Consider the following 14231-nt stretch of genomic DNA (forward strand, 5'->3'; position numbering starts at 1 on the left):
TTTTTTTTTTTTTTTTTTTTTTAAGACAGAGAACTCGTGCGTGGGCAGGGTCGGAGGGGCAAAGAGAAAGGGAGAGAGAGCCTGAAGCAGGCTCCACACGCCATGCGGAGCCCGACGTGGGGCTCGATCCCACAACCCTGAGATCATGACCTGAGCTGAAATCGAGAGTCGGCTGCTTCACCGACTGCGCCAAGCAGGCGCCCCTTTTATCAATTTTTATTGTCAGAGGTCTCTGTTTCGTTGTTCAGGGGGGAGGAGGGAAACGTGCATGTGAATAAGTTTGGGGTAAGGACTCTTTTTCTCCCTAGCCTATTTTAAACCAACTTTGTTTCCCAAAATAGGTGTATGTGTGCAAATTCGAACTTCAGAAAAGAATGTATAGAGACAGTTTTCCCTTTGTTCACAGACCTGAGGACGGCAAATGGTTCGGTTTGCCCAGGGCTAGCATGCGCTTCAGGTCTCCACTGTCAGCCTCACGGCTTCCATTGGCCGTGACCTTGAACCAGGAAACTAAGAAAAGCATCGTTGCACTGTTTGCTTCATAAGTGTTTCGTTTTTATGTGTTCACGTTTTCCTCATTGTATTTGGAGGGGTGAGATGGGAAGGCGTAGACACTCCTGGATCACTCACTTTATTGAAGACCATTGAAAACGGTTTATCTGCCTCGTTTGAAAATTAGGGTAGTTGGTCTGCCTTTGTAATCTTTTGTTTTATTATTTGTATTAGTATTTTGAGTGCCTTTATAAGGAGAAAAACAACCTAAAAATTGAACTCTGATTCCCCACCAAGTCACCTCCTATTTTTGTTCATTTATGTACATATAATTTTACATATTTTGCCATTTCTATCCGTGCTGCTCTGCCCCCTTCTGTAGACTGGCACTTCGGTGGGTCACCTCCCATCTGCATGCTCATCACTTTAAATAGCTGTGTGGTATTTTATGCCACTGACACTCAGTCTCTTGCTTAGCCATTCCCCTGTTTCCGTGTTTTCACTCTTAAAAATGGTGCTGCTGGCTGCATCTTTGTGGACATTTGGGGTTTTTTATCCCCCCCCTTTGGATCCCGTGCTCCTAGAAAGTTACTTTTTCTCTAGGGAGCTGTCCCAGGGTGGGGAGGAAGCAGCGGTGTGGAGCCTGGGCATTTCTGCCGGTCAGCAGAGAAGAGGGAGGCCAGTGTGACTTTCCCAGCCCCAGTGTGAATGGTCCTATGGAAAACTCCAGCATGCAGCTCACTGCTGATTCAGTCACGGGCCTTCAGGGCCGGGCAGGCTGTGCCAGTCTGCTGTCCCCTGCTGAGCCCCGAGCATGTTGAGTTTTTATTATTACAGAGAAGAAGGAAACTCACTGCCCATAGTTGCCGGGCGAAGCCTAGTTCTGATGCACAGGGGGGTGCTTTCGGATGGAGACACGAGGTACCACCTTCACTCTTTCCTTTCCTCTCTGCCTCGCTCTGTGCCTTGGTATGTCAGGACTGTCGGGGATACCCACCGTTCAAATGTTGAAACCATGAATGAATCATCCCAAAAATATTTAGACAAAGCAGCTACGAAAACCAGAGTTCTAGTTCCGAATGAAACAGCCCTGGGGAAATGTGTGCCTGGTGGTGTGTTTACTTTCCTGCTGATGAATGTCTGCAAACAGATAGAGCTTCTGGGGATCCTATTCATGGAGACGCTTTAGGAAATAAACAGTAGCAGGTTTGCATGTTTCTGTCCCCTTCCAAATATAGAAAGGTATAATTCACATTTCGAGCAGCCTAGGGGATCTGTAAGAGGATAAAACCTGTATTTATCCACTCCAGTGATGGGGAAAATTATACTCACACCCCGAGTGGATTGTAAAAATTCATTGTGCACTTTCTGAGGTTTTTTACTTCTTCGTAAAGGAGGCAGAGTCCTTTATCCTGTAATGTTTTCTGGTATGAGTTGCTGTAGGCTCTTCAAGGATGTCTTTTTATGTAAATAACCATCAGAGCTTGGTTGTAATTTTTTGCCTCCTGACTTTGTTGAAATGACTAAGTTGGCCTCGCGCTGTGGAATTTGAGGTTCCAAAAAAATGAGTCTCCAACCTAAGAAGTTAGGATCATCTAGTTTCTTCCTGATAATCAGTGCTGTCATGATCTGTGTTCCTAGCAGAGATTTGAGCTTATCTGCATATGTCTGGGAAGAGAAGATAATGGTCCTTGCTCATAATGGTGAGGAAAGACAACAGGAGAAATCAGAAAGATGGTTAAGAAGCAATGTAGTAAATTAACCCTCCGTCGCATTTTAGTGCACACTTACGAACACTTGCTAAGTTGCTCTGCCAGGATGTCCTGGTTAGTGCAGTCTTGCTTATCTGGCCCTAAGAACAGTAATCTCACAGCCAGATTTATTTTTGAAAATCTGTAGCCAATTGTGAAACACAGGATCTTTTAAGAGGATTTGGAACTTTTAATTCACTGTTCTGGTTTATCATGAGCCTTGCACTTAAGAGCAAGTTTCCAAACAAGAATCCTGTGTTTCTTTTCAGGATTGTAATCTCGGCTAAAGTTTTCAGAAAGTGAAAAAGGTCAAGATAAAAGCTGGGTTTATCAGCAGAGAATTAGCAGAGGCAGAGGAGAAGGGGTGTGTGGGGGGGGAGCAGGTAGAACGGGAAATACTAGAATCTGACTTTAAAAAATACCATGGCCAGTTTTCATTTGCTGCGTCTTTCCATGCCTCTCATCTATACTTTACAGAATAAATGGGATAATGATTATGAACAGGCTTCATAATACATAGAGCACGATGCAAACATTAACCATACTTGTCGCTGGTGACGTAGGGCGATGGCAAGTGGCTCTTCCACCCTTTTGCACTGCTCGTCAGATTCAGGAGAAAGGCTGGTTTCCATTGACCTCATCCTGAAAGAAGGTCCACGTGCCCTCCCTTTTGGGGTCTGTGCCATAACCATGCACACGTGTTCCTGAATCTTCTGCAGAAAAGTCATAGGAACTTAGGACGACAAGGATGGCCACTTTTAGAAGATCTTGTCTCTGGGGGAGGATCACCAGCTGAAGAAATGTCTAATCTGGATCTCTGAAAGCTTCTTAGTACCCTTCTCGTTCCCCAGCCCCAGGCGAACCTGCTGTGCCGTGGACTGTTGGCATCTTTCCAGGGTGGCCAATTAATGAGCACAGTCTCTTCGGAGCCCTTGAGGCCCTTGCTCCTGTCCAATAGCAGTTGTTTATCTGAGGATCTGCTTGGCTTTGGCGATTGATTTCCAAACAAACAGTAACTCTTTATGAGCGGCTGGCACTGGGATTGCAAAGCTTCCCTCCCCCGACTGAGTGACTGCGCCACCAAGGCCGTGCAGGGGACTCTCCAAACACTGTGCAAACAAGGCAGAAGAGGAGTGGCATTTCCTGGAAGCGTTTTGGTTGTGTTGTTAAAGTAATTTCAGCCTCCAGTTCTGTTTGCCTGGCACCCCTAGCAGACCTTGCAGGTTTCTCGGGAAGGTTGTAAATCACACACAGGACCCCGACAGACAGTCTTGCTGCTGCCAAGAGGCACCTTCCATAGGCCACGCTTCCCGAAGTGTATCTAGTTCGACCTTCTGGCCGAGAGCCAAAGGTCCCAAAGGCTGCGCCCACATGGGAAGTTATGTTTGACAGGAGTGGGCGAGCTGGCTCTTCTGCCCTGCACGGGGGTCAGCAGTGAAAGTTTAGTGTCAAGAAGGCCCATGCAGGGGCGCCCTGGTGGCTCAGTCGGCTAAGCATTTGCCTTCGCTCAGGTCATGATCTCAGGGTCCTGGGATCGAAACCTGCATTGGGCTCCCTGCTCAGCAGGGGGTCTGCTTTTCCTTCTCCCTTGGCCCCTCCGCTCCCCCCCCACTTGTGCTCGCTCAGTCTCTCTCTCTATCAAATAAACAAATAAAATCTTAAAAAAAGAAAAGAAAAAAAGTGGTGGTAAGACAGGCTGGTGCTGAGGCCCTTGCACATCAGAGGGTGTGAGCATCTCCAGGAAAACACCCAGGCCTGGCTCTGATTCTCTAAGTCTAGGGTGAGGCCTGGGCATCTGGATTTTAACAGAAGCAAGAAATGCTGGAACAGGGGACTTGGTGTCAGACCTGTGAGTGAGTCTGGGCCCTCACCCCTGTTTGGCATTGGGTTCTCAGACAAACTAATGTCATCTTTTCCTATGAGGTAGGGCCAGTGCCCTACAGAGTTGTTGTAAAGACCTTATGAGGTCATGTGTACAAGGCAGTGAGTGTTCCAAGATGGTCCTTATGTATTTATGACTGCCATTGTTATGGGCACAGAGAGGAGAAAGAAGCTCAAAAAGCTAGGAAATAAAATCCCGTGTAAAATCACAGTGAAACACAGAATCATGGGGTCTCTCAGGAGCCCTTTCAACAAGTAGCACAAAAAAGTATGAGTCCAGAAATCTTCAAAATGGGCCAAATAATGAAATCCATTTGCAGCAGATAATTTTTAATTACTAAATAATTTGTATTTTAACCTTTTGAATAACTTATTCACATGTACTAAAAAAGAGATACAGTCAAACTCTTCCTCCTTCCTGCTCTCCTTGCCCCTGGCCCCCATCACACAGGTGACCACTCTTTATGATATACAACAAATACCATTAGTAATAATAATAACATTTATGTACGATCAACTGCAGTCCACACACTGTTCTAAAGACTTTGTGAAAATCAACTGTTCACAAGCTGTGAAGCAGATGGTGTAATTTTGTCCTTTTTACAAAGTAGGAAGCAAAGCATAGAGAGGTTAAGTAACTTGCCCGTGGTCATTCAGCTGCATGGTAGAGCCAGGTTTCAAAGATCAGCCGTCCAGCCCTAGAATTAAGGGGCTTATCCATTACGTCACCTTTTAAGAGTCTATGCAAATAAAAGCAAACATAAAGATACAATATTTTCCCCTCATTTTTCCCCAAAGGGTAGTATACTGTTCTCATTGTCCTGCCCCCTCTGTTTTCTTTCATGCTTAACCTACGTACTGGAAATCCTCCCACCATCAGGGCACAGAGAACTTCCTCATACTTGCTTGCAGTACTGTGTTATTTGGACTAAAGACCCTCCCCTTCATGGTTCAACCAGGAAGCAGAGACTGAACTGAATCTTTGTACCTGCCCTGCAGGTCCTGGTGGGAGTGGCCAACTGGAGACACTCCTGTCTACCAGCCAGGTTTTCAACTGAGGCATGCTTTTAAGGTTAACAGTTGGGAGTAGGAGCGGCAGGGGGGAAAAGAGAAGACTCGCCAGTCCACCAGTGTTTCCAGATAGCATTAGGTGTCCGCACAAGAGAAATACTCAGCCAAGACCCTCGCCCCGTGTGCGTGCAGAAGCAGCTACCAGGGTCTACCCTGAAACAGTTGCTTCTGAGAACTCCTGTCTCTTCCTAAATGTGAGGCTGTACTTACTGTCTCTGCAGCAGCCTTGCAGCCAGAATTAGCAAAAATGGAAGTGAAGGCACTGCTCTCACTGGGGTCTTGAAGGGAAAGTGGAACAGAAAGGGCGCTAATCCCAAGGAGAGGGTGCTTGGAAGCCTCACAACAATTAGGATCCCTTGGGCTCTGATTCTAGCAGAATGTATCTATTATGCCGTGGACTTCGGTCCACTTTTTCATTTTTCTTCCTGGTGCCTTCTGCATCTTAATAGTCACTTCTTCCTTTTGTTTGTCTCTCCAGTTGTGTGCTTTAACTTGATCACGGGTAGCTTCCCCAGAGTCAAGCTACAGACGGAGTTTTCCCAAGGTCTGTGCCTCTTAGGAAGGCAAAGTCAGGGGGATGGAATTGACTGCTCTCTAACACGCATCCATGGTCTGGGAAGACCTGGGTTTAGCAAAATCTGTTGCAGTTAGAAGGAGAAATAACTATTGACTGACTCAAATCCAGAAAGAGGAAGCAGATATTTTATTTCATTTTGAAAAATGAGAGTTCAAGTTAGGAGCAGGCTAGGTAAGGGAATTCCCTCCCTTTTGAAATATTTACCAGGGATAAGAATCACATTTCATATTCAATTTTAAGGTACTTTTTGTAACCATAGAAAGTATTTTCTTTAAAGGGTGTATATTTTTATTCCCCTTTTGTAGTCCTTTAAAAAAAAAGTTTACTTCCCAAATCTATTCTAATAGAAATGGAGACATTTTTTTTTCATGTAACTTATAACCAAGCCTGTTTTTCTTACAAAAGATGGTCACTGGTTTTGTTTTGCTCATCATTGTGGATGGGCTAATGGCAGCTTTTAAAAAAGAATCACAGTGTGTTTCTTACTTGGTGGTTGTTGTACAATTTGTTTTAGAATAATTCATATTGCAGAAGATAGAAATAGAGCTTTATCTCTTAAAGACCTCCAGTCTATTAGTCTTAATACTGGTCTTATTAGGGTCTTTGAGTGGCCTTCAGTTAGCCAAAGACATGTCAAGAGGCAATGAAAAAATGCAGGGAGAATTTTAACAAGGTCCTGGTCCCTTGTAAGCCCTGACCAATGTTAGTTGTTGTAATAACCTGTAATAACCTCCTTTAGAGGCATAGATTGAAGATTTTGTGGGCATACAAAAGACCACGTACAGATAATTTTCCACCTTTACAGAGGGCACTGTCGGAATGGGTGATTGACAGGGAATTCAGAAGTAAATCCTACCCCCATGCATGGCGCGTCCTTGAACACTGCAGAAGCTCGCTTTGCTGATACTTGTCTCCGCTGAGCTCTTATGGAAGCCCAGGAGAGGGAGAGGACTCCACAAGAGTATTTTCTGCCCATGAAATCGGCCATGTCATTCTGTGAGGGTCACAGAAGGTTCTGTTTTCCAGGAGAGGAGGTCAGGGCTTTGTGAAGGGTCCCGTGGGCAGATGCCTGAGTCCCAGCCCAGTGCTCATTTGTGCTGGAGAAAAGCTGGCATCGCCCCTGTAGACCGACAGAAAATGTAGGGAGAAGGCGGAGGCTATCTCTCTTTTAAATGTATCAGATACTACAGAAGACAGTTGGCCTTCTAAAAGTGGAGGAGAGAGCAGGGTTGCTGTTGAAAAACAGCAATAAGCAATCTGTGGAGATTCGACCCACAGAGTCCCTCTGTAATCTGGACCCACATAGGAGGGGCAGCATCAGAGGCCATGTCCTTCCCGAGATTCTGAGGAACTACAACAGGCGAGGTTCAGTGAAACTCAGGGTGCAAGGCCCACATTTGTCAGGTAACAAGCTGAGTTTTTATTTTTACTTTACTCCTTCCAACATTTGACAAGAATTTAGGGACAGTGGCAGACAAGTCTTCTTACAAACACTCTGGGGTGTGGGGCTCTGGAGCACCAGCTTGAGACACTGACACCACCTGAGGCCCACGTGGTGGTCTCATTTTGTTCATCCCTACCTGGCTGACCTTGAACAACCCCTGCCCCCCATGGACCTGTTTCCATATCTGTAAAATGAGGGGATAAGACTGGATGCATTCATTCCTAGAACACATCTTTTTGACTAGAGCCCCTCGTACAGTATTTAACAGAAGCGGAAAAGAGTGGGCATATTTGACTTGTTTTTAACCTTAGGGAGAAAGCATTCAGTCTCTTCTCATTAAGTATGATATTATCTGTGAATTTTTCATAGATGCCCTTTTCAGGTTGAGTTAGTCCCGTTGTAATCCTAGTGTATTTAGCGCTTTTATTGTAACGGTGTATTGGATTTTGTCATTTGCTTTTATTTTGCATCAATGGAGCTGATTATGTGTGTTTTGTCCTTTGTCTTTTCATATGACGGATTACATTAATTNAGTCTCTTCTCATTAAGTATGATATTATCTGTGAATTTTTCATAGATGCCCTTTTCAGGTTGAGTTAGTCCCGTTGTAATCCTAGTGTATTTAGCGCTTTTATTGTAACGGTGTATTGGATTTTGTCATTTGCTTTTTTTTTTGCATCAATGGAGCTGATTATGTGTGTTTTGTCCTTTGTCTTTTAATATGATGGATTACATTAATTGGATGTTAACTAACCTTGAATTCCTAGAATCAGTCACACTTGGTGATGGTGAATAATCCTACTCAGAGATTGCCAGATTTGGTTTGCTAATATTTTCTTAAGAATTTTTGCATCTAAAGGCGCCTGGGTGGCTCAATCAGTTGGGCATCCAACTCTTGATTTCAGCTCAGGTCATAATCTCAGGGTCATGAAATTAAACCCTGCATCAGGCTCCACGCTGAGCATGGAGTCTGCTTAAGATTCTCTACTTCTCGGGGTGCCTGGGTGGCTCAGTCAGTTGAGCATCTGCCTTTGGCTCAGGTCATGATCCCAGGGATCCTGGGATCGAGTCACATATCAGGTTCCCTGATTAGTGGGGAGCCTGCTTCTCCCTCTCCCTCTGCCATTCCTCCCACTTGTGCTCTCGGGCTCTGTCTGTTGAATAAATAAATAAAATCTTAAAAAAAAAAAAAGATTCTCTCCTTCTTCCTCTGCTGCTACCCATTTGCATGCTGTCTGTCTCTCAAAAAAAATGCATCTAGGGGCACCTGGGTGGCACAGCGGTTAAGCGTCTGCCTTCGGCTCAGGGCGTGATCCCGGCGTTATGGGATCGAGCCCCACATCAGGCTCCTCCTCTATGAGCCTGCTTCTTCCTCTCCCACTCCCCCTGCTTGTGTTCCCTCTCTCACTGGCTGTCTCTGTCTCTATCAAATAAATAAATAAAATCTTTAAAAAAAAAAGCATCTATATTCATAAGGGATATTGGTCTGTAGTTTATAAAAAAATATTTAAGGAGCAACTTATATGCCAGGCATTGTTCTAGTTATTGGGGATTCAGCAATTTTTCAGAACAGATAAAAACCTTTTCTGTCATGGAGTTTCATTCCCACGAATGACCAGCGTGGCTGCTTTCCACTCACACTTGACATTTTTTTCTGTGTCCTCTCAATGATGCTGCATGTTCCAGCCTCCATGCCAGACTTTTGGTAAGTTGGACGGGCAGTGTCAGGAGACTGGAAGGCGACTGCTTTCTTTTTTAAATCACTGCTCCTTTTCCCCCCTTTTTAATGGAACTACTTCTAACCTCAGGTATTCGTGTTCTGAGTATCATTGTGATACTGTCATTGTGAGATTGGCTTTGTGTTGTCATGCTTTGTTCATTCTCATTGTTATATAGTATTTCCTTGTATGCGTATTCAGCGGTTTAGTCACTGCACTGTAAACGGACATTTGGATTCTTTGCTGCTTGGGGCTGTTGCTGAACAGCACTGCTGTGCACATGCGTACATCTGTCCTTTTTTGCAGACGTGTTTGCTCTACTCTGGGGTGTATTCTGGGAGTGGAGTTTCGTGTTTAAGATGTGTTCAAATTCAGTTTGGGTAGATTCTGCCAGTTTTCCACAATGGAAGTACAAAGTAGGTTCCCAGCAGCTACAGGTGACAACTTGCGGGTGCCCTCTGCGAAGTCACCGCCGCACCGTAGCCATGCTGGTGGGTGTGTCTGGGTATCACAGCGCAGTTTTAGTGTGCATCTCTCTGGCATCTGATGAAACAGGGTAGGAGATCCTGTTCATTTTAAGTAGGACAATTAAATAGAGCCATCTGCCCACCTCGGGCCTTTTTTTACAGCGATTACAGCCTCCTTGGGCACCCCTTCCATGCTAGCAGTAGAATCAGGAGGCCATTCCTGTCCACACGTCTTCCACAGCCCCTGACTGGCTTTCTGTTTCCCCAGTAAGAAGAAGAAAAATGACGCGGGGAAATCAACCAAGACCGCCCAGGGCCAAGTGCCTATATGCCAGTATAACATGAATTTTGAGAAGGTGGGCAAATGCATCATAATAAACAACAAGAACTTCGACAAAAAGACAGGTCAGTGCCGTGGGCCTGGGCTGACCTTTCCCGTCCCCTTCTGTTGCTTTAGCTTATATCAGACCTTGATTAGAGAAGGGCCGTGCCCGTCTGCTGGGGCAAGAGCCCCCCACCCAGTGCTGCTTTCGTGCACAGGAAGCAGGCACAAGGGACATCGGGAGCTTCGAGTCTGAGGTCCCACCACGTTCATTCGCTGATGAGGGACTTGGACCAAAGGGCTAAGAATGGAGGGGAGCTCTTAGGTCTTGACTGAGGCAGAGAGTTGCCGAGACGAGGCCAGGCTGAACAGCCCTCTCCTTTGAGTTTGCTTCTTCTCTCAGTTGCTCATTTAAACTGTGACCTTAGGAGCACTGACACCGGAGCCAGCAAGGCTGCACTTAGCACCCAACCGATGCTGCTGGCCAGCAGCACTCGGCCAGGGATCGCCCATCGTGGCCTTCATTCCCACAGGTATGGGCGTCCGAAACGGAACGGACAAAGATGCCGAGGCCCTTTTCAAGTGCTTCAGAAACCTGGGTTTTGATGTGGTCGTCCATAATGACTGTTCTTGTGCCAAGATGCAAGATCTGCTGAAGCAAGGTGCGTGTCCGCCTTCTCCCCCTGCCTCCCCCCTGCTCCAGGCAGGGGCAGCGAGCCAGCCCTTTCGGGAGGGCGCCACAGTGGCACATAGCGATTTCAGCCCGGGGAGCCTGTCCTTACTCCGGCCCAGACAGAGGCCTTTCAGGAAACTTCAGTCTCTCCCTAAAAAATGAAATCAGCTCCTAGGACAGCAAGTAATAGGTTTGGTATCCACAGAACAGTCTCAGTTTCAAAAAGCTAATTCACAGGGAAGGAGCAAGTCTGTAGCTTTCTGTCCAGTGTGGGATTAAAGTGTCAACTTTTCCCTGGTGGCAGATAGAGGATAATAATCTCCCTATATTTTAGAGGTTTATATTTTAAACAGATTTTACAGATACGAGAACTAAGGCACAAAATGGCGACATAACTTGCCCGGTGTCGCAGACCTTGCAAACAGCAGGGCCATGCCCTTCAGCACCCCCAGCAGCCTCCTGAACCCCTCCCACACGGGGGGCACCCCTCCCACACGGGGGGCACCCCTCCCCCTGAGGCAGCCCCATCTAGGTCTCAGACTGTGTGAGAATTCTAGAATTCTCCCTGTCTCTAACGTCTCTCCACCGGCCTTCCTTCTCTCCAGAGAGCTGCTCCTCCCCCCGCACACCTGTCTGACAGGCAGTGGCCGCTGCCAGGCTGGGAGGGAGGACCCTCTGGAAGTCCCAGAGGACTTACGTCTTAACCTTTCCATCCTCAAACCACTTGCTTGCAGCCTCTGAAGAGGACCACAGAAATTCCGCTTGCTTCGCCTGCATCTTGCTAAGCCACGGAGAAGAAAATTTAATTTACGGAACAGATGGCGTGACAGCAATAAAGGACTTGACCGCCCATTTTAGGGGGGATAAATGCAGAAGCCTTCTAGAGAAACCCAAACTCTTCTTCATTCAGGTAATCCCTTTTCAAAGTACCATTGGAAAAAGGAAAAAGATGACAGAGACATGACAGAGTGACTTGGGGTCTAGCACTTTTACAGATGTATGCGCTGTTTCAGCTGGGGTTTGCAAATTAGGTTTTGTTTTTCTACCCCTCCATGCTTGGCAACTGTATTTGCATCAGATCACCGGTTGTGAGGATTTCTTTAAGACACTGCAATATTTTTATTTGCTTTGCTTGCTAATTTGACACAAGCTTTGTTCATTATGTATGTATATATCAAATTCTTGTTGAGCCGCTAGTGCGGGCCGAGTGCAGCCCTAGGCACCGGGACGCGGCTGTGAAGAGCTCACGTGTTCCTATTCCTGACTCCACGGAGTGATCTCTGCTTTGGTACTTAGGCTTGCCGGGGGACAGAGCTCGATGATGGGGTCCAGGCCGACTCGGGGCCAATCAATGACACAGATGCCAGTCCTAGATATAAGATCCCCGTTGAAGCTGACTTTCTCTTCGCCTATTCTACAGTTCCAGGTATGAAATCCATTGCCTGTGAACTGGACCATGCCATTCTACCTTCAAATTGCAGGCTTGGGGCTGTATGCGTTTCCTGTTGCTGCAGTGATAAATTCCCCGAAACGTAGTGGCTTCAGACCTACAAGCATATTATCTAATAGTTCTGGAGGTCAGAGTTCCAAATGGGTTGACAGGGTGACCCAGAATTCCAGAAGGAACATTCTGGAGGCTCTAGGGGGGATATCCACATTCTTGCTTTTTCCAGCATGTTAGAATTCCCTGGCTTGTGGTCCCCTGCCTCCAGCTTCAAAGCCAGCAACCTTGAATCTCTGACTCTACTCTCCTGCAAATTCTCCTCTTGAGGCTTGGATTAGAAAGTAGCTCTCCCTACAAAGGGAAGAGTTCCAGAGTGCTTCTCCAGAATTTCCTTTGGAAAGCTCCATGTGCCCATTCGTCTCCTACACACTTAAGTATTTGATACGTATCCGTGCAGGAACACTTGTGCTGGGCATCTTCATGCAGCCTTCTAAAACCTAAGATGTTTGCTCTCTGAGCACACCGCATAATTTTCACAGGGATCTTGCATGCAGAGAGAGTAAGATAATTTCAGAAAAGCAGGCTCCATACACCGAGAGCCCCTTCTTAGTGGCGCGTGGGGCAGCGGCCAGCTCAGCGGATCTGATCTTCTCCTTTCTGTCTTGTTGAAGGCTATTACTCATGGAGGAGCCCAGGAAGCGGGTCCTGGTTTGTGCAGGCCCTGTGCTCCATCCTGAACGAGCACGGCAAGAGCCTGGAGATCTTGCATATCCTCACCAGGGTGAACAACAGGGTAGCCAGGCACTTCGAGTCCCAGTCTGATGACCCCCACTTCCACGAGAAGAAGCAAATCCCGTGTGTGGTCTCCATGCTCACCAAGGAACTCTACTTCTGAAAAAACAACCATTTCAGGGATGCGTCTGAGCTGAAAATCTATGGATCATTTGTTGATGAGTCGTTTTTGTTTTGTTTTTTCTGATGCTCTTGAAATACCCAGAAATTCTAAAGGATTTTTAATTCAAGAACATTTATTGATTCAACAGGAAAGAAACTTTCTGGTGCTGTCTTACATTCTTATGTTTTTGGAGACTTTCTTCTTTCTTTCTTTCTTTTTTTACAATGTTATCCATTTGATGGCTTTGTAATTTCTTCTTAAGACGAATTTTCTGTTTGTATTTTTCTCCTTGTTGTCCCACTCAGTACATACAACAGAAACAACCTCCACAGATTCCTGGCTGTGTCCACCGTGATTGGTGGTGACATGGCAGACAGGGTCCACCTGGCCAAGAGGGTTCCAGTGCTTGAAAAAAAGCAGCCTGTATTCACCTGTATCGCAGATAGTGGGTATTGAGTGTGATTTGAGTGATTTTTCATTGGCTTAGGACAGATTCTCATGCAAAACTTCCCAGATAAGTTAAAGGGGAAAAAATGTTAAAGATTCTATCAGATATCAGATATCTGTCTGATAGAAAACAGAAACCATTCTAGATATTTCAGTAGAAGGAATTTAATAGAGGAAACTGACCAACAAAAATGATAAAAGTGAAGCCAAATAAAAGGAATCTGTGACCACCTAGGACTATGAAAAAGTGTGGTCCCCTTAATCCAGAAGCTGGACCCACAGGAGCCGGCAGCGTGATGGGGGCTGCCTGATGAGGGCCGGGACCACCAAGGGATTGTGGGAATTGGAGCCATGGCAGAGACAAAGCCCCTGCTTAGATGGGACAAGACCAGCTGGGTCAGATGTGGAGAGATACTCGGGCTTCATCTCTCCTTCCCTCGAGTCTTCCTCCCCGCACCTTACCTAGAAGCCAGCTGACAGGGGCCCTGGGAAATGTGATTTACTGCAAACACAGACCACAGCAAAGCCTAGTGAGGTAGGGCAGAAATAAGAAATGGATATCAGAATGGCCCATAATGTGAACGTGAGTAATCTTATTCCCTGATGTTGAACATTTCCCCCCTTCAATCATTTATTCACTGAGTTGTCAGATAATCTCTGTATCACCCACTATGTGCAAAATAATCTTTTTTAGCTTTGAAATCTACCCAGAACTTTTTAGATTATTCCAATCCTTATTCTGAGTAAATTTTTTGTTACCGCTAATTCTCTATGGGGGAAAAGTTTATGGCAAAGATTTTTGCACTTTGTTTTCAAGGTTACCTTTTGAATTCTTGACAGTTTTATTCGGCCTAATAACCGGTTAACACACAGATGTTCATATTTATTGATTAAAATGTGGTTGCTTAATTCCTAATCTGCTCAGTTTGCTTTCCTTCTAAAGTTTTTTATGGCAGTGGAAAAATGGGAAAACGGGGTAAGAGTTGACCCCACTGACTTGACCTCCACACAAAATATAATTCATGTCTCTTTTGAAGCTGGAACACTAG

General features: G+C 45.8%; 1 protein-coding gene across 1 annotated transcript in view; it reads left to right on the plus strand.

Annotated features, from left to right (window-relative positions):
* Positions 1-14098, plus strand: part of CASP7 (caspase 7) — a 29712-nt gene extending 15614 nt beyond the window's left edge. The window contains exons 3-7 of the mRNA XM_034663297.1: positions 9670-9806; positions 10257-10385; positions 11131-11306; positions 11693-11822; positions 12512-14098. Of these exons, the coding sequence (XP_034519188.1) occupies positions 9670-9806; positions 10257-10385; positions 11131-11306; positions 11693-11822; positions 12512-12735 (796 nt within the window). The 3' untranslated portion in view covers positions 12736-14098. The remainder of the gene's footprint in view (positions 1-9669; positions 9807-10256; positions 10386-11130; positions 11307-11692; positions 11823-12511) is intronic.
* The last annotated feature ends 133 nt before the right edge of the window (positions 14099-14231 follow it).

The sequence above is a fragment of the Ailuropoda melanoleuca genome, chromosome 6, assembly GCF_002007445.2.
Source record: "Ailuropoda melanoleuca isolate Jingjing chromosome 6, ASM200744v2, whole genome shotgun sequence".
NCBI lineage: Eukaryota > Metazoa > Chordata > Mammalia > Carnivora > Ursidae > Ailuropoda > Ailuropoda melanoleuca.